This window comes from Lagenorhynchus albirostris, chromosome 7 (genome assembly GCF_949774975.1).
Source record: "Lagenorhynchus albirostris chromosome 7, mLagAlb1.1, whole genome shotgun sequence".
Taxonomy (NCBI): Eukaryota; Metazoa; Chordata; class Mammalia; order Artiodactyla; family Delphinidae; genus Lagenorhynchus; species Lagenorhynchus albirostris.
The window spans coordinates 80,081,388-80,105,602 of NC_083101.1; the positions used below are offsets into that span (position 1 = coordinate 80,081,388).

The 24,215-nt window shown below is 42.7% G+C and overlaps 1 protein-coding gene across 6 annotated transcripts in view; it reads right to left on the bottom strand.

Annotated features, from left to right (window-relative positions):
- Window positions 1-23,735, bottom strand: part of APTX (aprataxin) — a 30,294-nt gene extending 6,559 nt beyond the window's left edge. Inside the window, exons 1-8 of one of the 6 annotated variants that reach the window (XM_060155196.1) lie at window positions 11,701-11,745; window positions 11,184-11,568; window positions 4,720-4,773; window positions 4,495-4,631; window positions 3,143-3,189; window positions 2,603-2,905; window positions 1,940-1,999; window positions 889-1,115 (exon numbers count right to left, since the gene is read on the bottom strand). In XM_060155196.1, the coding sequence (XP_060011179.1) occupies window positions 889-1,115; window positions 1,940-1,999; window positions 2,603-2,905; window positions 3,143-3,189; window positions 4,495-4,631; window positions 4,720-4,730 (785 nt within the window). In that variant the 5' untranslated portion in view covers window positions 4,731-4,773; window positions 11,184-11,568; window positions 11,701-11,745. The other 5 variants (XM_060155194.1, XM_060155200.1, XM_060155199.1 and 2 more) reach the window with 5 other exon arrangements.
- Between the last annotated feature and the right edge of the window lie 480 nt (window positions 23,736-24,215).

Below are 24,215 nucleotides of genomic sequence, written 5' to 3' on the forward strand. Positions count from 1 at the left end.
GTGAAATAATCCAGCCACAAAACAACAGATACTGTATAATTCCACTTATACGAGGTACCTAGGGAAGTCAAATTCATAGAAACAGAAAGTAGAATCGTGGTTGCCAAGGGCTAGGGGGAGGAAGGAATGAGAGGTAATTCAGGAAGATGAAAAAAGTTCTAGAAATAGATGGTGGTGATGGTCGCACAACAATGTGAATGTACTTAATGCCACTGAACTGTACACTTAAAAATAGTTAAAATAGTAAATTTTATGTTACGTATATTTTACCACCAAAAAAAAAAAAAAACAGCCTAAGATAAAGACTCAGAAACCCAATCACTCTGCTTATCTTGTTGCTTAGCTCAAAAGAATTGGAGATCTGCCTTGCTTTCATTCCTTGAAAAGAATCAATCATTAATTTCTGAATCCTTCTGGGTATGAGCCAAAGGAAAACAGGCTCTACACTTTTTTCTCATTTTATTTTAAATCTTAGATCTACTAGGCTGTCACGAAAGAATTCAGTGATGCTTGCCTCCTTCAAAGCAATGGTCCCTAATCATTTAGGGGTTATAGATGCTTCTGAAAAATCTGATAAAAGCCACTGACCACAGTTCTTCACCTGAAGGCAATGAAGCTGCTTCATCTAGTTCATAAGTTAGGCTATCAGAGTTTACACTTTGAGAAGAACAAAGAACTCTAAGTTATCGAATTATAAGCAGAAGTAGGAACTCAAGGCTTATGAGCAAGTCAGGCAGGAGGGTTGAAGTTTCAGCCCACCTGCCTTGGAAACACCCCACCCTACTCCCCTGGACCTCAGGGCTATGAGCACAGTCAGCAGACCCAGGCTGAATCCATCTGTCCACCTAGATAGAACCAGGACACACCAGCACTCCCCACAAGGCTTACCTCATGCTGGGAATGGCATGGTAGCCCAATCGGAAGCGGAGTTTGCTAGACCCAGCAAAGTCTGCAATCACTTTTTCCCCCACAGTGTGCATGTGTCTGAGGAGCTCAAGGTGTTCTCTGGTCACAGCCTTCAGACTGGAAACGGAGGCCCATGGTAAGACCAGCCAGTGGTGACGAGCCTTGGGGTATTTATCCTTAATCACCACCACCTGCTCATCTTTGTAAACCTAGCAGAGGGGCACAAGAGAAGGAAATGGACATCTGCAGCGCATCTTGTGTGTGCCAGATACAGTCACATTCATTAACTCACTTACTTCCCACCACAATCTTGTGCAGAAGGTCTTAGTATCCCAATTTTGACCAATGAAAGCACAGAGACTCAGATAAGTTGAGTGTCTTGTGCCAGGTCACATAGTTATCAGTACTAAGTGGGAAGTCTAGAATTCCAACACAGATCTAGTTGACTCCAGTCTGCGTTTTCAGTCACCACACTACACAGAACACACAGAAGAGGCACATAGTTCCTGAGGATCTGATGTAAAACCCCTGCAGGCATGAACTCAAATGCACTATTCTCACTCTAACACAGCAGACCACATGATACATGCAAGTGTGTTCCAAGAAGCCCTATCAGATTGCCCCTTGTCACCCCAGGATGTAATTTAAGAACTCAGACTCCTCCCAGGATGATGCCTGACTATTAATCCCAGGGCAGCCCAGTAACTACAGTCACTATACATTATCTGACACTCTGTTGAAAGAGACCACACTAAGGTTAACACAACTTCCCTTATAATAATAGTACCCAGAAGAAGAAGGAAGAAGGAGGAACAAGGCAGAAGGGATATTCATTTCAAAAACTTGGCTTCTCTCCAAAGAACTCCAGTTGCTTACTTACTGACAATGAGAAAAGCCACTTGATCTCACAAAATAGCCCAGTAAAACGAATCTCACTCAGAAGGACTAATTTCCTTGGATTTCATTTGTAGTTATGAACTCTGTGATCATTTAAAACGTGAAATGTATTTCAATGCCAAAATTTTATTCTGACCTGCATTTTGGGGTCCTCCATTGAAATCTTCAAGCCTTGACTCCAGTGGCCCAATGATTCCTAGAGCAAAAAGGGGCAATGTAAATCACAAATGCGATAGTTAAATTTGTCAGTAGTTAATACTGGACATCAGCAAAGTCCAACCAAACTTGGAAATAAGGTCAGTCTTTAAGAATTAAACTATATCTCTTTACCTCAACCTTTTCCTTTATGAACCATAAGCCATCCCCATTTTCTTCCCATATTCAGAGCTGCATGTCTAGACAGAGGCTGGAAACACCAGAGTGTGAACTGCATCTTCTTTGCCCTCTCCCACTCCATCTACAGCCTAAGTTTCCACTTTGACATCAGGATGTGAATCACATGATCTATGAAGAATGTTCCAATCTTAACCTTCTATAGATATACACTGACCCATTTTAGCAGCTCAGTGTTAAGCACACTGCCATTATCACCCTACCTTCAAGGGGCTTACCTCAGAAATTCAAGAGAAAAGTACATAAAGGGATATTCACCCAACTGACTGGTGACACAAACAAGTGACTCTTTCATCATGGTTAATAACCCCTTAGGCATGTCTGGGCTTTACTGCGTACAAAACAATTAAGTAGTCATTACACCTCGTTTAATCTCCACATCATCTATCAAGCACACTACCCTCACCTTTTTGGTGGATGCATCTTTCTCCTTCTTTGGGGGCACAGAGCACTGGCTAGAGTTGTTCCCAGGTTCTAGTCTTGTACTGGGCTCAGCTTCCTGGGCAGCATCCCTTTCTACAGAATCACTGTTGCCTGACCTCTTTCTCTTCCTGTGTGTTTCCAGGCCAGGGTTCTTTGTCTCTTCCTCAAACTCTATGATATATGGATAAAGTTCATTCACCAGGTGGAGGACCTGGCCAGGCTGCAGCTTCACCTCTTGGTCTTTCCCAATTATGAGTGAGTCAATGCTGGTGGGATTGACCCCTACCTATGGAATAATCAGAAAATAATTATAATAATAGCAATAACACCATTAGCAATATAGCTACTCCTATGTTCACCACTTACTATGTGCCAGGCACTGTGCTTAATATTCACTTCCGTTACTCTGCCACTTCCACACGTGACAGAGAACCCTTTATTGGCTGGCACAGACATTCTAAAGTCAACAGTGTAAGAAAATCATCAAGTATAACATGGAAATCCAAGTTACAAATAGACATACCTGCTTTACCTTGACATATCCTTTGTTACACTCCGCTTTCAACTGCACTGAAAGAGATTGAAAAAAGTTAAACCCAAATGCCATGAAGAACCAGGCACTTGCTCCTGTTCTCCCTATGAGACAATGAAGCCTCACTCCAGGAGGCAATGTGACAAGGGTTTCCTCAAAGGCCTAAGAGCAAAATCATCCATTATTCAGGTGGCTAGGGCTCCAGGTCCTTCCATAAAATGCCCAACAGTGTACATACTCCCTTAGCTACTGCTAATATCTTTATAAGGCAGCTTCACTGAATCCCTACAAGTCTCCCTATTCCAGAGCCCTTGGCCCACTCAGGATCACAGACTCTGCAGTCAGGAAAGGGGACCCATTTCTCTCACAAGCTCTTATATCTCAGGATTAAATCAAGACTTCCACTATTGTATGAAACCATCAGATGCCTTCAACAGAGAAAAAGTTAAAAGATACGTTCCTGGAAAACTGAAGTTCAGCTGGCCTTGGGTAGGAGGAGTAGAAAGAATATTCTAGAAAAAGGATTGCAGGGACAGAACAGTCTGAGCATGTGTGGGAAGAAGTAACACTAAATACTTGTGTTCAGATACGTGAACAAAAAGCCCCTGGACAGGCTGACATACACATCCCTACAGCTGCTGCTGTGACAAGGCAGACAGAGAGCAAGAAGCAGTGTCTGCTTCTGTATGTTTGGCTTAGCCAGCTCAAGCATGGCATTTTTCTTTTTCCCATTTAGATTAACTCATGTGGGAAAAACCATAATCAGTGCTGCAGACTCCAAGCCTTAGGAACCATGGCAAACACACTGCAGGGGGAGGCCTGGTAGCAGTGAGCATGTCTGGAGTTTACAGGTAAAAAATGAGGTACATGGTAAAGATTTTCCCTAAGGACTTTCATTTCATTAAATCCCACGAAAGGCATTTCAAGAGCTAGATGTCATAGTCTTTTAAAGATACCACCCTCTGTGTGTGGCAAAATGTAAAGGACGAAACCATCCCATCACTTCTCAGACATGGTTCCAAACTGGAAATCCCAGAATTCAATTGTCTCACTGCCCAAAGAGGAATCTCCCTGGGCAAAGCAGAGTGCAGAACTCAGTTCCACCAACCCATAGTACAGGATAGAACCTGCCTGCTCCCAACACTGAATATTAACCACTTTCAGAGGGTGGAGTCAGGAGTGCATGGGGCCCTAGCACTGGCTAAAAGAGCTCAGTTCCTGAGTTTTGTTTATGGCACACAAAAGGTTTTCCATCAGTACCATCCAGGAAATGTACATCTTTGATTATATCACCATCTGAGGGAACCAAACATGGTAATCTCCACAATCCTATGACCAGTTACCTTGCTGTCGAGAACATTTCTTGTCAGTGATCTTGGTCTCGGGGCTGCGCCCAACCATGACTGCTTCCAAATGTGGAAGTTTGATTCGCTGGTGCCGATTGTCCTGTCTCACCAACCAGCACACCCGCATCATTAGCCTGAGAGACAAAACACAAGAGAATCGCTGGAAAAACTAGCACAGGTCCTCCAGGACCACACCCCAGCACCACCACACATGCCATTTACCAGCTGTTCATCTTGAGGCAAGTGACTTCACCTCCCTAGTCTCAATTTCCTCACCTGTAAAATGTGATAATGACAGGACTCATGAAGGTGTTGTGAGGATTAAATAAAACAATATGGGTAAAGTATTTACTTCTGTGCCTCAGTCATGCTATGTAATCAAATATATGTTATGTTTATTGATATACTCTATGTGCTGGACATTAAGCTACCTGCTGAGGATCAAAGAATGATGAAACATTGTCCCTAGCCTTCAGGGGCCTGGAGTACAATGGGGCAGACTCATATATCAATTATTACAACATAATGTAATATCTACTATAAGAAGGGAGTAGCCAAATATGGCCTTAGCCCAGGGAAAGGAAAGACTAACTCTTGTAGGGAGCATCAAAAAAGGCTTCACGAGGAAGGGATATTCACGCTCAGTTTTAAAGGGTGAGAAGCTTGCCTGGCAGAGAGCTAAGGACATAAGAACAGAGGATGTTCTCCATAGGCATCAAGGTTTCCATTCCTTAACTGTCAAAACATACTGATGTTAGAACAACACATTTTACTGCCATCTGCCAGAAGATAGTCATAATAAATATACAAACCTACAATTTCTAAAGTGTGAATGCAGCACCTTTGTGCAATACACAACCTGCACAACACTACTGGAGGGTCTGATATTCTTTTGTAAAACAACTTTTATGGTCATGTAGGATATCAGTAGAAGAGAAAGAGAAGAAATTCGGGAGAGGGACGAGGCCTGAAGAAAGAGGATGGAGAGGAAAAAGAGCCAGGAGAAATTGTGAAGGTAGACTTATTGCTGACTGCATTTGGGGAATAACAAGGGAGTGAAGGTTTCTAATTTGGAAATACTCATTACCCAAAATGAGGAATACACTGGAGACATAATTTAGGGATAAATGGTAAGCGAAGAAGAGATGATTTCAGACTGAAACGCCATTAGATTAAGTTGCCTGCAGAAGATCCTAGAGTCACACTAGGATATACGGGTATGAAGCTCAAGGAGGGGAAGGGACTGAAATGTGTGTGTGTGTGTGTGTGTGTGTGTGTGTGTGTGTGTATTTTTTGAGACTATAAAGCGCGTTATTTGGAGTCTTGGGAATTGCAATTCAGGAGACACAGTTTCGAGTAAAACAAAGTGTTTCAGGGGAGAGAAAGAATCAGGGGCTTATAAAGGTAAATGCCACAAGGTTGTTAAAGTTGTAAGAATTATGACCAGCTCTGACACAAAAAGGAAGTATTTGTCCTTAACTGAATGTATATATATGAGAGGCATCAACATGTCACAGAAGTTAGGGTAAAAAGAGAGGATGAGATTAGCTAGGGGCAGAACAGGGAACTGTGGGAGGGACAGACTAGATCTTTGGGACACCTCCCTAGACTCCAGAAGCCTACTAATGCTCAAGCCTCAAATACCCTCTCCTTGCGAAACACCCCTTGCAGGCAAGGCAACACTCAATCAGCCGCTCTGCACAAGTTTTGTATCCAAAGGGGAGAGAAAAGAAACCAGATTTTTCAAAATCAGATTTCACTACCATCTGCAAAGACAGAATAACGCAAAGCAGAGTGAGCAAATGAGTGCTGAAGACGTGCAGTCACAGAAATAGGATCAGTCAGGAAAGGCTTTGGAAACTGCCCAGTAGAAAAAGCCAAGAGCCAAGGGGACTGATAAGAAAGAAAAGGAGTGGGAGTGGACATTCCACTTCAAAAAGCACAAGTGACGGTACAGATTTCAGCAATGACAAGCCATGGGTGAGGGGTGAGAAGCAGACCTTAGTTGGCCAACCCAGAGGAGCTGCCCCAGAGAGTCACCCAAAGAAGGCAAAGGTGTTGAAAGAACACTAGGCCAAAAAGTTGAGTTTTAACAATCCATAGGAGACAACTGCCAGGATCTGAGCTGCAGAGTGAGGTGAAATGATGCTGTGTATAGGCAGGCTGGAGTGGAGAAATCTAGAGTCAGAGATGAGTCATTTAATAAATTAAATGTGGGCCAGAGTTAGGTCTAAAAGGCAACTCCTTTGTGAGGGAGCTGATGCAAGAGCATGAAGAATCAGCTGTAAATCTAAAATCCTAAACCCAGAGCCTCAAATGATGATGGTGCTACAGGCAAGTCCCACTTCTAAACACTATGTGTTCAGAGGGGCATGTTTGCTTTTGCTGGAAACTGATGAATGAGCAGGTAATGGACTGAGAAATGAAGTATGTCTTCATCAAGCATTGGGAAATAAGTCATCTGGTGACTGACTACTCACAGTAATAATAAAAGAAGCCTGAAGAGAGAACAGTTGGATAGCAGGGACAGGAGGGAATCCAGAGGACAGCTGAGAGCATGGCTGACTTTTGCAGGATAATAGGACCTACCCCTCCTGCCCCACACAAACATACATTCACATGCTTCATTCCCTCTAAAGTTCTGAAGTTATAATGTTTCTATTTACTACACCTTGAGAAACTGAAGCAGTGACTACAGGATGCTTATGTAACTAACCTTAAGCAATATCTTCGCCCATTTCAGCCTTCAATTCCAACTTCTAGGAATGAAGCATTTTAGAATATGGGGAGCACATAAGGATGGATGTTCCTGAATCTTCAATATAACTCATCCAGTAAAACTCCATAAATTGCAAGCTCTATGACAGCAGAAGTCAAGGCCATTTTTCCTTCCACTATACCCCTAGCACTTAATACCGAGCATACAGCAAGAATATAATAAATATTTGCAAGTGAATGACCAGATAATAATCCTATCCAGGTTCTCCTGCCTTCCTTCTCTCTCCCCTCCTCTAGCTCCTCTTACGTGGGGTGCTTTGCTACTCTCTCTGAGCAACCCCATCTCCACATTTATGTGGGTAAATCCTAATTCTCTACTTTTCAGCCCCACACTTTTCACTCCAGAGTTGTAGGGACCGGTCAGAAAGAAATTCTGATTATTTCTTAAGGGACCCAAGTGATCTGATGGGCCGCACAAGGCCAGAAATCTGGTAACCTGGAACACGCTGTCCAGAAGAACGTTCTGCAATGATATAAGTGTTCTAAACACTAACGTAGCCACCATGTGACAATCAAGCAACTGAAATATAGCTGGTGCAACAGAGGAACTAAATTTCTTACTTAGCTTTTTTAAAATTTACCTTAAAGTTACGATAGCTACACGTGGCTGAGGGCTACCATAATGTCCAGCACAGCCCTGATCAATCCCAAATCCCTCAGGCTTGAAGTTGACACTCTCATACTTTAACCCCACAGAGGTTACTTATTTCACCGCCCACTTCTTTTCATAAAACTAGTCCCATTTACCCATCCCTCTCTCTCCTTCCGTCCCCTCACATACATCCTTCAGGTATAACATACTACATCAGGTCTCCCAAGTAAGTCATTATGAATATGCTCTCCTGGTACTGAGTTATACTCTTCCCTTCCTCCTAAAAAAACAAAAAATTCTTCTCAACCTCCAACTCCCACCTCCTCCCTGAGGCCTTCACAGAGCCTTCTCTCCTCTACATCTCCTCTTCTCTTCTCTACATCTTGTTATTGTGTGTGGTCGGATTTACCTTTTCTGAAAATGAAATATGGATGTAATCCCACTGGCCAAATGAGATTATAATCTCCTTGTAAACAGACTGCATCCATTCAGGAAACTCGGAGGAAGGATCTCTGGAAGTCACTGGCCTAGGCTAGGTCTGGTCTTGTACTTCTGGATCTGCTGGTCTTCAGCATACTTTTATCAAGTGCATACCATGTGCTAGGCACTTGCTAAATGTCTTACTTACATCATCTCATTTAACCCTCACAACTCTCATTCTAAGGAAAATTTAAGTCTTAGAGAAGAAAAGTAACATGTTCAAGTCACACAGCCAATGTGTGCCAGAGATAGGATTTGAATTATTCCAGAGAACGGGTTATTTTGTTCCTGTTGTTGTCTTGTTTGGGGTTTTTTTGACCACACTGCATGGCTTGCAGGATCTCAGTTCCCCGACCAGGGATTGAACCCAGGACACGGCAGTGAAAGGCCAGAATCCTAGTCACTAGACCACCAGGGAACTCCTGAGAATGGGTTCGTAATCACTACATCATATACTTTTTGTCTTCAGTCATTTGATCATTCAATCAAAATTATTGCATGTCTACCATGTACCTTATGCCACCCTGGTGCTGGGAATAAGGAGGTAACACATCTCACTTGTATTGTATGATGCAGGTATTATACATCATACCTGCCTTCAAAAGGCTCAGAGTCTTGTGGAGGAGAGAGACTCAAAAACAATTGTAACAAATGTGGAAAGTATAATGATTGGTCTATGCAAAGGGTGTTGTGGGAGCACAAAGCTGGAGTATCCAACCTAGACTTGGAGAAAGGAAGTGTCAAGGAAGGTTTCCAATAAGAGGTGGGCCTAAAATGAGACCTATACATTAACTGGGTTAATTAGGTGAAAGTGGGCAGCCTAATTAGGTGAGGAACAGGAATAAGAGAAAGGAATCAGAGAGAAGATTCCAGTCAAAGGGAACAGCAAGGGCAGTGCACAAAGAAACAGCACAGTGCACATGAAGAAGCAGTTCAGGACTGCTGCAACCTAAGTATGAGGCAAAAAAAGAAGACGGAGATGCAGGCTGGTCCAGATGAAGCAGAGCCCTGGGTGACCAGCTGCAAAGCTCAAACGTTAGAAGCTCTAATGGATTTTGCAATTTAGTAAACAATAAATATTTGCTGAATGAGAGAAAAGATTGTATGAATGAACAGACAGATCCCCTTAAATATTATTAGCAGGACTTTGACTCAGTCAGATGTGTTTTCAAAGATCATTTGGGGGAGGAGGGTAGGTAGTGTGGAGAACAGATAACATTGGATACAGGACTAGAGGGGGGGATACCAGTTAGAAGGCCATCATATTTCAGATCAAAGAAGGTCCAAAGTAAGACAATAATAGAGATGGAAAAAAGAGCACAGATTTGAGAAATATTTAGGGGGCAAAATCAACAAGATTTCGTGATGGATGTGCTAAGAGTAAGTTCAGAGAAGACAGAATTTGAACAGTCTGTGGGACTCGCAGGCAGAGCTGTCCAGGGTAGTCAGAGGTGAGCACGAAACTCAGGAGATCTAAGCGGACACTTCGATTTGGGAGCATGCAGGAGGGAGTTAAAACCAAGCTAGTTGATGTGCTCACCTAGGTACAGAATGAAAAGAACAATGGGCCAAAGTCACAAGCCTTGTAAACACCCAACATTTTAGGAGAGGAGGAAGAAGACTATCCACAGGAGAAATGACTGGTGAGAGAGGCACATGGAAAAACAGCTAGAATGTAAGCTCTTTAAAGGAAGGAGGCACTTTGACTTGTTCATCTCTATATCACAGTACATGTTTGTTGAATAAATCAGCTGAGTGTATTGTCCTGAGAAGCAAAGGAGTAGGGAGTGAAAGGTATCATCAAGTTTCAAAAGCAGCAAAGGAATCCAGTAATAACTGAAGAATGTCTATCTGGTTTGATAATCAATCACTAGTGACTACAGGATAAAATTTCAGGGGAATGACAGATCTGAAAGCTAGACTGCAGAAAGGAACAGCAGGTGGAGTTGGAGACAGAATTTAGAACACTCTTTTAAAAGTTTGGATGAGAGGGGAAGAGAGTTACTGGATGAGAGCCAAAGGAAGATGGATCACTAGGAACTTTTTCTTTCTTTCTGGCTTGGGAGTGTTGGGGGGGCGGGGTGACGACACACACATGGATATGAGAAACCTGACCTTGTTTATACATAACTGGGACATAGACAAGGGCACAAAAGACAAATGAAAACAAGGTCTCATAGGTGAAAGTATAAAAGAAAGGTCAGAAGCAAAAATAAAGGAAATTGCTTTGATCAGGAGACAGCTCATCCTCTGATACTGAAGGAAAGGTAAAGATAGGTGTAAAGCTAGATGACTGTATGAAGGGAAGGCAGAGGCAGAAATTTGAGGGAGAGCCCACCTGATGACCTCAATTTTCTCCCTAAAATAGTAGACAACAATAGAGTAAGGTGTTTGGGAACTTGATAAACAGTTGAGGAAAATCAATATAAAATAGTGGATAACATCCAAGCCTCTGAAATCCAACTGCTCAAGTTCAAATCTTGCCTCCACCACCTACGGACTGTGCGACTTGTGGCCAGTTATTTAAGCTAAGTCTTTTATTTCTTCAGCTGTAAAACGATATTAATTAGTGCTCTACACCACAGCGTTGTCACAAGGGCTAAATTAAGAAGAAAAAGTTCAGTATCTGGCAAAAAACAAGCATTCAACATTACTATCATTCTTGTTAATAGTGAAGGTAGGATGAAAGCAGGAGCTAAGGAAATGTAAAAAGATCATCCAAGAGCACAACTAAGGTGAAAGGGCACAAATCTGTTGTGTCTTCCCACGTGAAGAGTCCTGTCTCAAGTGTTCTAATGACGCCCAATATAAATCAAATTCTCAAAAGGCTCCAAACCTGGACCACATTAATTCCACATAGAAATTATATCCTTGCTTTGTTGAACCGCTATCACTGGTCTGCATGAGAAAAGGCTTGCTTCTTCTGGTCTTCCTGTAAGGCCTGTTGAGGACGCTGTGAAGGGCCCTCAACTTCCTCTCATGGAGCGTTTCTGGAGAAAACAACGTCCTTCCTGACAGGCTGCGCCGCCTCCTTGGGTTGGACAGTGCCCATTCTCTAATCTTTCCTCTGCTTGTGTTCCAAGCTAGGTACAGGTGTCAGGGGCACAGGTGAACGAACGCGAAGTGGGGCGGAGGCCAACGTGAGCGCCGCCAAAACACGGCAGACGGGAAATGGGCAGCCCAGAGCCCTAGAGCCCTGGAGCCGGAGGATGCTGCAACGCCTGCCGGGAAAGAAGCCGTGAGAGCGTTATTCAGGGCACATCACCTAACAGGCAATAGCGGACCCGGCCTGAGGCCCACTCCCACCGCTCTCAACCCGGCAGGCAGAAGAGGTAGGCCGATAACCGCCTTACCTAGAAACGGCGGAGGCTGACAAGCTCACGTTACTCCTCCACTTCCGGCGCTGTGGGATGACGTCGCGAGACAGACTGGAGAGCAACCAGTGATTACCTGCTGACAGGATCTCGCCCGATGCCCGGATCCGGAAGTGCCCGCCCCACTTGGACCTGTATTGGGCCACGGTCCAAGTTTGGATCTTGGCAGTTATCCCAAAGAGGACGAGCTTTCTCAGCATCTGTCTATGCGAGAGCTGCTACCCCGTCACCACCTCTTAGTTTCTGAAATGGGAGAGACTTCAGGCTGCTCTCCTCTCGGTGGCCGTTTCTAGGCAGCCGTCCAGCCTCTGACATTCGCTTCATAAGGAAAAGCTCACTACTTTTAAGGCCACCTTTTGCGCTGTAGACAGTAGCTGCTTGTGGCCGCCCCCTTTCAAAGCTACAATCTGCTTTCTCCTATTCTGGGGTAGAAAGGACTGGAGGGGAGAAACCTTAGCGGAGAAACCTGCTAAGATTTTTTAATGCTGTCTTCACTAAATGAACTGGCTGAGGGGCAGTCAGGGAGGGGAGAAGCAGGATGCTGGAATGAAATGTGTTTACCGATTTTTACGGCAATTCCAGGATGTTCCCTAAGAGTCATATATTGCAATTATTCGAAGGCATTCTGGCAGATGGAAAAACTCCTCTCTTATTTGGAATATTGTTTCCTTCCAAAGAAAAGCAGAGACTCAATGGTATGATGGCGATATCAGAGCTATAAAAACAGTGGGAGGATCTTCCAGGAAACACGGAAGGGAGACTTGGCAGTTGTTAGCAGAGAAGATGCAGGTTTATATTAGGGTCACACCAGTAAGTGGAGGGGCACAGGAAGCTTCTCAGCAGCCACACAGGCCTCATGGCAGTGGAATGTGGTTCACATTGCTCGAGGTAAAGAGTGGCTATTCTGGTGACCTGACCAGTTATTTCCTCAGAATTAAGCTTCTCTTAGCCTCTACTTCAACCTGACCTGCCTATGTTGTGTCTTGCATTCAAAACTGGATTGGATTATTCTAATTGGATTATTCAACATATATTGTGCAAAATTGGGCAGCCTATTAGGTCTAGTTGGATTATTCAACATATACTGTGCAAAAATGTCCAGCCTATTAGGTCTAGCCATTTCTCTATAGCATACTACCGGCCCAAGAAGCTGGGTCACATGGCATAATGCACGGCTTCAGGGCATGGCAGGCACAAAATTTTCAAGGACTCCAAAACCAAAGATTTATCACAAACACATATATAGAGATTAATAGAGAATAAGCCTGTGGTATTATCTAATGCAGTAGCCCTCAAAATATAATCCTTAGATCAGTAGGAGTAGCCTCAAAACACTTGGGAACTTGTTAGAAATGCAAATTCTCAGTCCTCACCCCAGGCTTACTGATTCAGAAACTCTGGGGGGTGAGGCCCAGCAATATGTTTAACAAGCCCACCAGGTTATCCTAATATTGTACATGCTTAGATTTGAAATTCACTGATGGAAGGCAAAAGCTTCAAACCACACACTGAGATAAATGTGTTTTGTTAGTATACTCAGAGTTTTGGAGTTTTTTTGTTTGGTTTGTTTTTTTCAAATAAAATTTTTTTTTCAATTTTTAATTGTGGCAAAATACAAATAACATAAAATTTACCGTCTTAACTGTTTTTAAGTGTATAGTTCAGTAGTGTTAAGAATATTCACATTGTAGTAAAATCTATCTCCAGAACTTTTTTTTTTGGCTGCGTTGGGTCTTCGTTGCAGCGCACGGGCTTTCTCTAGTTGCCACAAGTGGGGGCTACTCTTCGTTGCAGTGCACGGGTGCCTTCTCTTTTTGCAGAGCACGGGCTCTAGGCACGCGGGCTCAGCAGTTGTGGCGCACGGGCTTAGTTGCTCTGCGGCATGTGGGATCTTCCCGGACCAGGGCTCGAACCCGTGTCCCCTGCACTGGCAGGCGGATTCTTAACCACTGCACCACCAGGGAAGCCTCCCAGAACTTTTTAATCTTGCAAAACCAAAACTCAAACAACTCCCCATTTCCCCCACCCCCAATCCCTGGCAACCACCATTCTACTTTAAGTTGCAATGAGTTTGACCACTCCAGATACCTCATGTAAGTGAAATCATACAGTATTTGTCTTTTTGTGACTGGCTTATTTCACTTAGCATAATGTCCTCAAGGTTAATTCACTTGTAAGTGTCAAAACCTCTCTCCTTTTCAAGGCTAAAAAACATTCCATTGCATGTATACACCACACTATTCCTCTGCTTCCACCTTTTAGCTATTATGAATAATGCTGCTGTGAACATCGTTGTACAAGTATTTCTTTGAGATCCTACCTTCAATTATTTTGTATATATACCCAAAATAGGGATTGCTGATTCATAATTCTGTTTTTAATATTTTAAAGGACCACCTACTGTTTTCCATAGCAGCTGCACCATTTTACATTCCCACCAGCAGTGTACAAGGGTTCCAATTTCTCCACATTCTTGCCAACACTTGTTATTTTCTTATTTCGGTTTTTTTTCTTTTAATAGCAGTCATCCTAATGGGTGTGAGGTAAGGTGATATCTCACTGTGGCTTTGATGTGCATTTCTCTAATGATTAGCGATATTGAGCATCTTTCCATGTTTTTTGGCCATTTGTATATCTTCTTCAGAGAAATACCTATTCAAGCCCTTTACCCATTTTTAAATCATGTTATTTTATTGTTGTTGCATTGTAGAAGTTCTTTTAATCTTCTGGATATTAACCCCTTATCACATACATGACTTGCAAATATTTTTTCCCATTTCATAGGTTGCCTTTACACTCTGTCAACTGTGCCCTGCACAGAAGTTTTTAATTTATTATTATTATTATTATTATTATTTGGCTGCATTGGGTCTTCGTTGCAGTGCGCAGGCTTCTCATTGCGGTGGCTTCTCTTGTGCAGCACAGGCTCTAGAGGGCAGGCTCAGTAGTTCTGGTGCACAGGCTTAGTTGCTCCGCGGCATGTGGGATCGTCCCAGACCAGGGCTCCAACCCATGTCCCCTGCATTGGCAGGCAGATTCTTAACCACTGCACCACCAGGGAAGCCCCAGAAGTTTTAAATTTTGATGTAGTCCAATTTATCTATATTTACTCTTGCTGCCTATGCTTTTGGTATCATATCCAAGAAATCATTGGACGCTTTTCCCCTATGTGTTACAGTTTTAGGTCTCACATTTAGGTCTTTGATCCATTTTGAGGTTTTTTTTATATATTGTATAAAGTAAGCATCCAACATCATCCTTTTGCATGTGGATATCCAGTTTTCCCAACACAATTGTTGAAAACACTGTCTTGCCTCCATTGAATGGTCTTGGAATACTTGTTGAAAATCATTTGACTATATATGCAAGGGTTTACTTTTGGGCTTTCTATTCTATTCCATTGGTCCAGTACCACCCTGTTTTGATTACAGTAGCTTTATAATAACTTTTTAAATCAGGAGGTGTGAGACCTCCAACTTTGTTGGTTGTTTTTTTTTTTTCCTTTTTCTAAGATTGTTTTGGCTATTTTGCTCAGGCGGGGTAATTTTTTTTTAATTATAACAGTTAGAAATTAGAAAACCTTGTATGAAAATCAGGATTCTTGGTCTCTTGGGAAAGAAATCCAGCAAATTCTGGCAACAAACAGCTGGAACTGGAGTGGCTGCCAAGTGCTCTCTAGTTGCCATTGTCTCCACCCACTCATTTACGTAATCTGTCCCGTCCCTTAAAAGTCCTTCTTTCTTTGATACTTTGAGACTCCTGGTCTAAGGGTAAGGCTGTTGGAGCCAGAGGACCAACCTGGGGAGGCTGCAGTGGTCTGGTTCAGAGATTTTCTCAAAAGGAAAAATACAGAGTTCTGAGAGAAAATATAGCTAGGAAATTTTGTTTGTTGCAGGAGAGAGGGTAGAGTGGGAGGGGTTGGGGAGGGGTGTCAAGAAAGACCTATCTAAGGAAAGGACAATTAAACTGAGTCCAGAAAGATGAAAATGAAACAGACAAGACTTGGTAGAAGAATATTCTAGGTCTATAATATAGACTGAGGAAAGGGCATGTACAAAAGCCCTACAGTAGGGCTTTTAGCATATTCTTCAGGCATGACAGAAATCCAATGGAGCTCAAGAGTAGTTCGTAAGAGGAAAACGGTGATATATGAGCGAGGATCAGATAGTAAACTATTCAGGAACTGTATGTAAGCTCATCCTATAGTCAATGAAAAAACCCTAAAGAGTTAGCCAGGGAGTGACATTATTTGATTCTCATTTTATGAAGATCACTGTGGCTGCTGTGAGGAAGAACAGATTGGAAGGGAGGATGAGAACAGAAAGGCTGAGAGCAGTTAGGAGTTTACTGATGTAGCACAAAGGATGTTGGCAGCCTGGACAAGAATACAGAAGTGGACTGATTTAAGAGCTATTTTGGAGGCAGTAGCAACTGGATAAGACAAGACATATTCTTCTCTGTAGGCCAACCTAGGTCAGATGGCAAATAACAAAAGTCACTTAGTGGGGATAGGACCAAAACCTAGTGAGCTATACATGTAGTTGCATCTTTCACATATCCAAAAACTTCTCACTGCAAGTACCTACGACTCTGCCTGAAGGCTTCCTCTGGCCCCAAGAGCCTTCTCTGACTGCATACAGGCCAGAAGGGATGGGATTTACACTCCTGGGAGCAGTAGTGAAAATGATGTAAAGAAGTGAATGGGTAAACTTGTTTCCACACCCCTGGGGCGAAACAACTTTGAAGCATACACTACTCTGTCTCCCAGAGGCTCTCCAGCCCCAGTTGTCTAGAGGGGTAACCTGTGCATTAACCCACGGGTGCTACTTCCCTCCCATCCCTGTCTCACTTCTCCACTCCCCTACTGATCCTTCCTGCTATCATCTCCTAAACAAACTAATTGCACTCAAATCCTTGCCTTGTGTATGCTTCTGGGGGAATACAACCTATACACTCCTGTTGAATATTTTCTTTTTTTTAATTAATTTGTTTGTTTGTTTGTTTATTTATTTATGGCCGCATTGGGTCTTCATTGCTGCGTGCGGGCTTTTCTCTAGTTGCAGCGAGCAGGGGCTAGTCTTTGTTGCGGTGCGTGGGCTTCTCATTGCAGTGGCTTCTCTTGTTGCAGAGCACAGGCTCTAGGCACGCGGGCTTCAGTAGTTGTGGCACACGGGCTCAGTAGTTGTGGCTCACAGGCTCTAGAGCGCAGGCTCAGTAGTTGTGGTGCACGGGCTTAGTTGCTCCGCGCCATGTGGAATCTTCCCAGACCAAGGCTCGAACCCGTGTCCCCTGCATTGGCAGGTGGATTCTTAACCACTGTGCCACCAGGGAAGTCCCTAAATATTTTCTAATGATATTTTATTTCTCTTTTTTAGGTAAGTTAGTAACTCCTACTGCTTCCCAACTTTTTGATGTCATGGCACAAAGATAAAATTATATATGCGAATCATACTGGGGTCACCTTAAGGTCTATGAGGAACTTGGTTTAAAAAAATCATTGTATTTTCTTTATAATTATATGTGATAAAAATTTAAAATAGACCATTTGAGAAAATAACATTGATTCTGGCTAAATATCCAAGTAAAATATTTTAAAATTTTTCATGAGAAAATTGACCATGTTTCTGTGAATATTACCTTTTTGACATTAGGTTTCATGGTGAAATAGCTATGTCATTTCTGATTAAGTTTTTAATGATAATCTTTTTAAATTCTTAGAGTCACACCCATAATTGGCGCACCAGTAGAGAAGTTCTGTTCTATACATCACAGAGTAAACATGCTAATGTATCCATAAACTATACCCTGCAATTTACTTTAAAATTTTCCACCTATAATTTACACTTTATTGTTTTCAACTCCTACTTTCAATACTAGTTAACCTCTCCCACTATGTGTTGATTTCATAGCTTAACTCTCTCAAGAATCTAACTTTGCAAGAGTTTAGGGGATCGTCACTGTAATCCCAAGGACTAACATTCATACCATTGATGGTTCCTGTTAGACCTTTCATTTCAATTCATCAATTCTTATTTGTGTAAATTGCAGATGTTGTGGTGGTCTCTTCTGAAATTTCTTATAAACATACTAATTCTAACTTATCCTGCTTACCTTCTATCATCTCTTCATTGCCAGCCTTATATGAGCAATGCTGAAATTCTTACCCTTCCATCCCCTCCTCCTCAGTACTCTAGAGAGATAGATGAACTATCCCTGCTAAGCCCTGGCGCAGCTGTAATACTCTATTGCATTCCTTGATGTTCATGCTATTTCCTCTGGAATGTTCTTCCTTATTTTCTCCCTAATTCACTCCAGCCCCCTCCGATCCATTTACATGCAACTAGAGAAAATATTTCAAAACACAAATCTGACTAAACTCAGTAACTTTTAGTCTTACTTTTGAATGAGATGTTATCTATCCCTCATAATCCTATCTACCACTTTTTCCTTGCCTATCCACATACCCAACACAGGGGGTTTCTTTCAATTTATTGAACCCATTCAGTCAAGGTTCTCTGGTTGGAAGCTGGAAAAGTACTCTAGCTAACTTAAAGACTGATGCAGCTGCCCTTGGTACCATTCCCAAACCATATGAATCCTGTACTATCCAGGCCCTCAACCTCACAATTACACAGAGTTAACAGTAACTCCAGAACAGGAGGGCCTGGGCTCCTGGCACTGTCAAGATCAGTTCTTCCCTCTGGTCAAGTAGGAGGGACATGGATTTAGGAGCCCACATGGACACTTGCATCCCACTAGAGGCCAAGATTCTCCAGGGTCTTGGCCTATAGCCAGATGAAATCAGAGAAGCTCTAGCTTTCCATTGCTTGGTACATTTTTTCATTCATTCAAGTATTTTTGAGCAGCTTCTACATGTCAGGCATTGTTTTAGGTGCCAGGGCCTATACCACAGTGAACAAAACAAACCTTCTGCTTTCAAGGAGCTTACAATCTAGTGGGGAGAGGCAGACCATAAAAAAGAAATATATGGATAGGGACTTCCCTGGTAGCGCAGTAGTTAAGAATCCACCTGCCAATGCACGGGACACTGTTCAATCCCTGGTCCAGGAAGATCCCTCATGCGCAGAGTAACTAAGCCCATGTGGCACAACTACTGAGCCTGCCCTCTAGAATCCATAAGCCACAACTACTGAGCCCACGTGCCACAACTACTGAAGCCCGCGCACCTAGAGCCTGTGTTCCGCAACAAGAGAAGCCACCGCGATGAGAAGCCCGCGCACCGCAACAAAGAGTAGCCCCCTCTCGCCGCAACTAGAGAAAGCCCACGTGCAGCAACGAAGACCCAACGCAGTCAAAAATAAATAAATTTTTTTAAAAAAGAAGAAATATACGAGTCATGTGGGGATAAATGTTATAAAGAAAAAGCAGGATAGAAAGTGATGAGGATACTTTGTTTATTGTTGAAGGCCTTTTTTTGAGTACAGACCTGAAAGAAGGAAGGAAGCCATGTAGATATCTAGGTGGGAAGGGAAGCCATCAAAGGATTTTAATCAGAGGAGTGACTTTTTGAGCCCTGCCACCTCCAACCACCACAGAGTGACATTTTTTTTTTTTTAATGCGGTACGCAGGCCTCTCACTGTCGTGGCCTCTCCCGCTGCGGAGCACAGGCTCCGGACGCACAGGCTCAGCGGCCATGGCTCACGGGCCCAGCCGCTCCGCGCCATGTGGGATCTTCCCGGACTGGGACACGAACCCGTGTCCCCTGCATCGGCAGGCAGACTCTCAACCACTGCGCCACCAGGGAAGCCCTGAGTGACATATTTTTTAAAGGGTACATAATTTTTAAAGAGTCATTCTAATTATTTTATGGCACCAGGATCTTAAAGAGAGGGAATGGTTTACAACCTGCAGTTTCTTCAAACCTCAATGTCTATATCCATTCAACAACCGCTTGGAGTGCCTCCTCTGTATTTGGCAGTGAGCTAGGTGTTGAGGACAGAGAAGGCAACAAGCCAGACCCAGCCCCTCCCTTTAAGGAACTTTCAGCGCTGGGAGCTCAGTTCCAGCACACACTCAGCTTTCACAGACTCACTTTTGAGCTCTTCTACTCTCCTGAACTTGTCAGTGCCCTTCAGATACTGACCTACCTGCGATTTCTCCCATTTGTCTTTCTCACTATACTTCAGACTGGATGCCCAGTGGCATTTTCCTGACCGTGGTTTGGCTCCTCTTGACAACCAATTTGTATGTCTATACTTTTACACTATTCAGACAACCCTGGGACCCTCCTACTTTGTCACTCTTTTCACTAGCAAAGATCCAGCTCTGCATATCAAATTAACACAGTTTAATTAAATTTACTTTCTTTCTTCACCATACTTTCAATGAGTAAAACATCTACTTAACATAGAATAATATTGGCCTAAATTATATGGCCTGTAACAAGTTTTTAACCACTCTCCAAAGGACTTTCGATACAGAAGAAACCTCACTTCCCACATATGTGACTTCTCCCTGATGTCTCAGAGATAGGGGATATGGCATATGTGATTAAGGAGAAAAAAGGACAAAAAATTTTTTTAGAAAATATAGATTTAGTCTTTCTCTTTATGGTAGTCTATTACTTTTCTAGACCCTATTGATTCTCCCCTCTCAGAATTCTTGCCCTTGTATAGTCCCCTCCCACACTGACTCTGGTCTTGGCCAAGGAACTGGCTTTGGCCAAAGGGATATTAAGAAGTAGGATGTGAGCAGAGCCTTGATAAGTGCTTGCACATTGTGGCCTATCTTTTCGGCGTGCTTCTCTTCAGAACCCAGCTGCCAGGCTGTGAGAAGCCCAACTTAGCCACATGAAGAGATCCTATGAAGGAATACTGGGGTCCTGGTCAACAGCCCCAGATAAGCTCCCAGCCAACAGACAGTATGTGAGTGATCCAGCTTGGATGGACCCTCCAGCCCTAGTTGAGGAATCTCAGTAGTCACCACACAGAACAAACATGAGCTATCTCTGATAAACCTTGCTCTAATTGCAGAATTTTGAGCAAATAAATTACTGTTGTTATTTTAAGCCACCAATGTGGGGGGCATTTTGTCATACAGCATGAGATAACAAGAACACTCTTTTTTTAAAAAAAAATAAGAGGTGCTGTTTCTACTGTATGTTGGAATTCTTAAGACTAAAATGCCTGAACCCTGGGTCAAGGTTCAACTTCCGTAATAAGAGAGATGCCGGTGTACAATTATACTGGTGTAATTGTCAGTTTAACGTCTGTGGCCCCATTCATCTGTAAGCTCCATGAGGGTTATGTCTATCATGGTCAACATTGTTTCAATGACCTAGAAAAGACCCTACCACATAGCAGGCACTCAATCAATATTTTAGTAAGTCAATATTATGTTGATTTACTAGCTATATTAGTTCTTCTGTTCGAATAGGACAGTAATACTTGTTATTTTATTATTATTATGAGCAAACATTATTATATAATGTTTACTACATGTAGGCACTGTTCTAAGCAATTTACATGTATCATCAAATTTAGTCCTCACAATAATCCTATGAGCTTGGTACCATTATTATCCTTTTTTTACAGATGAGGAAACTGAGGCACAGAAGGAATAAGTAACTTGTTTGTCACGGGGCCAGGATTCAAACCCAGGGAGTCAGCTTCCAGAGCCCATATTGTTTGCCACTGCACTGCCCCTCCCAGTTTCCTGTTCTAGGCCTGGCAGTGCCATTGCTGTTGAAGCAAGAACAAGGAAAGGTTTCACACCAGAAGATGAAGAGTTCCCTCATCATGATGAAGACACCCCTGTGATTATGCAGGTGGAAAGCTGCACAGAGGGACTGCGTTCCTGCTCTAAAACACCTTTACAACGTCAATGACAACAAGAAGATGACAGACAGGAATGAGAGATGGTGACACACACCAGGAAGAAAAACCCTTATACCAGGGCCTAACCCAAGCCTCTAACTCTGCCAGCTAAAGTGACTGAACTCCAACCCGTGAGCTCAGCTCAATCCCAGTCGCCCTACAGGACTATAAGGAGCCCTGAGTCAGGAGATGCTAACTCAGCGCTGAGTCTCTTTTAATGCCAGTGCCCCTGTGACTTGTTACTGGGTCTTCCTTATGCTCAGCACACAGACCAATGACAAAGGCCCAATGTGGCACCATCACCAACTCTGCCTCTGCTCTGAAGAACAGCCTGGATGTGGGAGTCTGGATCTAAGCCAGTAGCACTGTGAAGGTCACTAGCAAACTGACCTCCCAGTTTGATGAGTACCTTCTTGACCCAAAACTACCACTACCACCACCAGTAAGTGTGTACACCCACACACAAATGGCCCAGCCTCACTCCCATATTTGGAGAAGACATGATAAGTTTAATATTAAAATTGAAATGGCAATTTACCCCAACAGTAGAAGAAATATTTCATAACTGTATCGCTTGATAGCTAAAAAGGGGTGCAGAGTTGGGGAGCAGGATGTTAGGTCTTGGTAATCAGCGGGGTCTTTTAGAGGGAGCCTTTGAACTATGTCTTCTCCATTTGACATTCACTCAACAAATACTTTTTGACACCTGCTATATGCCAATAACTGTACTAGGTGTGAGAAATAAAATGTTGTGAAGCCATGATCACTGAGAGTGCTCCACCTCAGAAAAAGTGCTTTAGCCCATGAATCCCTTTTTGGTGTGCTGCCATCAGGCTGTAAGAGGCATCCTTGTGAACTAGACACCCTGTCAGGGATGCTGTCAAGGGCACTGCTCCTCTTATAACACAATGTTCTCTTCATAAGCATCCCTGGGAGACAGTCCAATCTGATCTCAATTCTGGGAATAGTTTTACTTCTCCAGAGTAACAGGTTTGTTTTTTACCTATGGACACCACGAATTGTAGGACCAATGAGGCTGTCAGCTTAGAGACAAATTCATGGCCCAGCTGTAGCAAATGTGAAAGTCATTCCTATCTGCATTTTTAGCTTTGTCCCTGGCTCTATTTTGTCTCTAGCCATGTTTTTATTTCTTCATTCTCTGCACTTTTAATTTATGGCAGCGTGTGTGTGTGTGTGTGTGTGTATATGTGTGTGATTTTTTTTTGTTTCAGAGATTTTTCTTGTATCCTTGGAAATGTCTATGAACACTTTCTAAAAGAAGACATTGGCATCAATGTTTATAATACATTATATACATTTACATAAATGCTATGATAGAAGTGTATCTACAGGGTGATGTTAGCACACAAGAGGGCTTATAAATCAGTCAAAAGCATTAGAGGAGGGCTTCCCTGGTGGCGCAGTGGTTGAGAGTCCGCCTGCTGATGCAGGGGACACGGGTTCGTGCCCCGGACCGGCAAGATCCCACATGCCGCGGAGCGGCTGGGCCCGTGAGCCATGGCCGCTGAGCCTGCGCATCCGGAGCCAGTGTTCCGCAACGGGAGAGGCCACAACAGTGAGAGGCCCGTGTACCGCAAAAAAAAAAAAGCATTAGAGGAGACCTTGCATAGGGGTCATTGCTTGAGTTGAATTCTTATTTTGTATTGTTCTTTGTTTTGTTGAGGATCTTGTAGAGTTTATTCACAATGCAACAATTGTTAAACAAAGTTAAGTTGTTATCTAGTGCAAGACAATAATAAAAATCTGGCAGAGTAAATTTTTTACATCATATCATGGGTTCATGGGACACCACAGAAATATTTGACAATAGATTGAGGCTACTTCTACAAGAGTTTCCTTTCATCTATTTTTTTCTGACAAAAAGATCATGGGCAAAAATAATTCATATCTACATCAGAATTTACATGCAGATAAAGAAATTAAGGTGGAATATCAAACTTAAGTTAGAAGATATTTGATAGCAAAGTGAGGTGAAGAATTAAAATAGTTATTTAGAAGACATATGTACACAAAATGTTATCAACTGGATTATTAAAATAAATGAGGGCAAACAGGATTTGGGAGTTTAAATTATCAAGATCAATAGTCTCCATGTGGAAGGGATATTAAAAATCATTTAGTTCAGTTGCATACCTGTGCAGCAGTGTTATTCCTTAATTCTTTATTCCATCTTGCAGGTAGGCCCCCCAGCCTTGGACGGTCCATGGATTGTGTGGTTGCCTGTATGAGAACAGAGTGAGAGAAAGAATAGCTGCTGACGCATTGTTTTATGTGTGCTGGGTCAGCAGATTATTTTTAAATACACTCAATTTGAGCTCTTTTTTCCCCTCTTTTCTTAAAAAAGAGTTCTAGCAATATAAAAACTCATATTGACCAACTGCATATAGAGGACCTGAAGAAATAGGTCAAGATCTCATGGATGAAGCATTTCACAATTTACAAAAAGACAGCAATAAACATGTTTACTGCACATCTTTTCATTTTCAATGGCATGAAAAATTACAACCATCTTTCTTCAGGTTAAAAAGAAAGAAAGAACGAAAAAGTAAACTAGCTATACTCCATGACCTCTTTCAACAGTCTATAAGGCCCGGCGCTTTAAAGAGGATACTGTTCTGCCTTGCATTGGGGAAAAT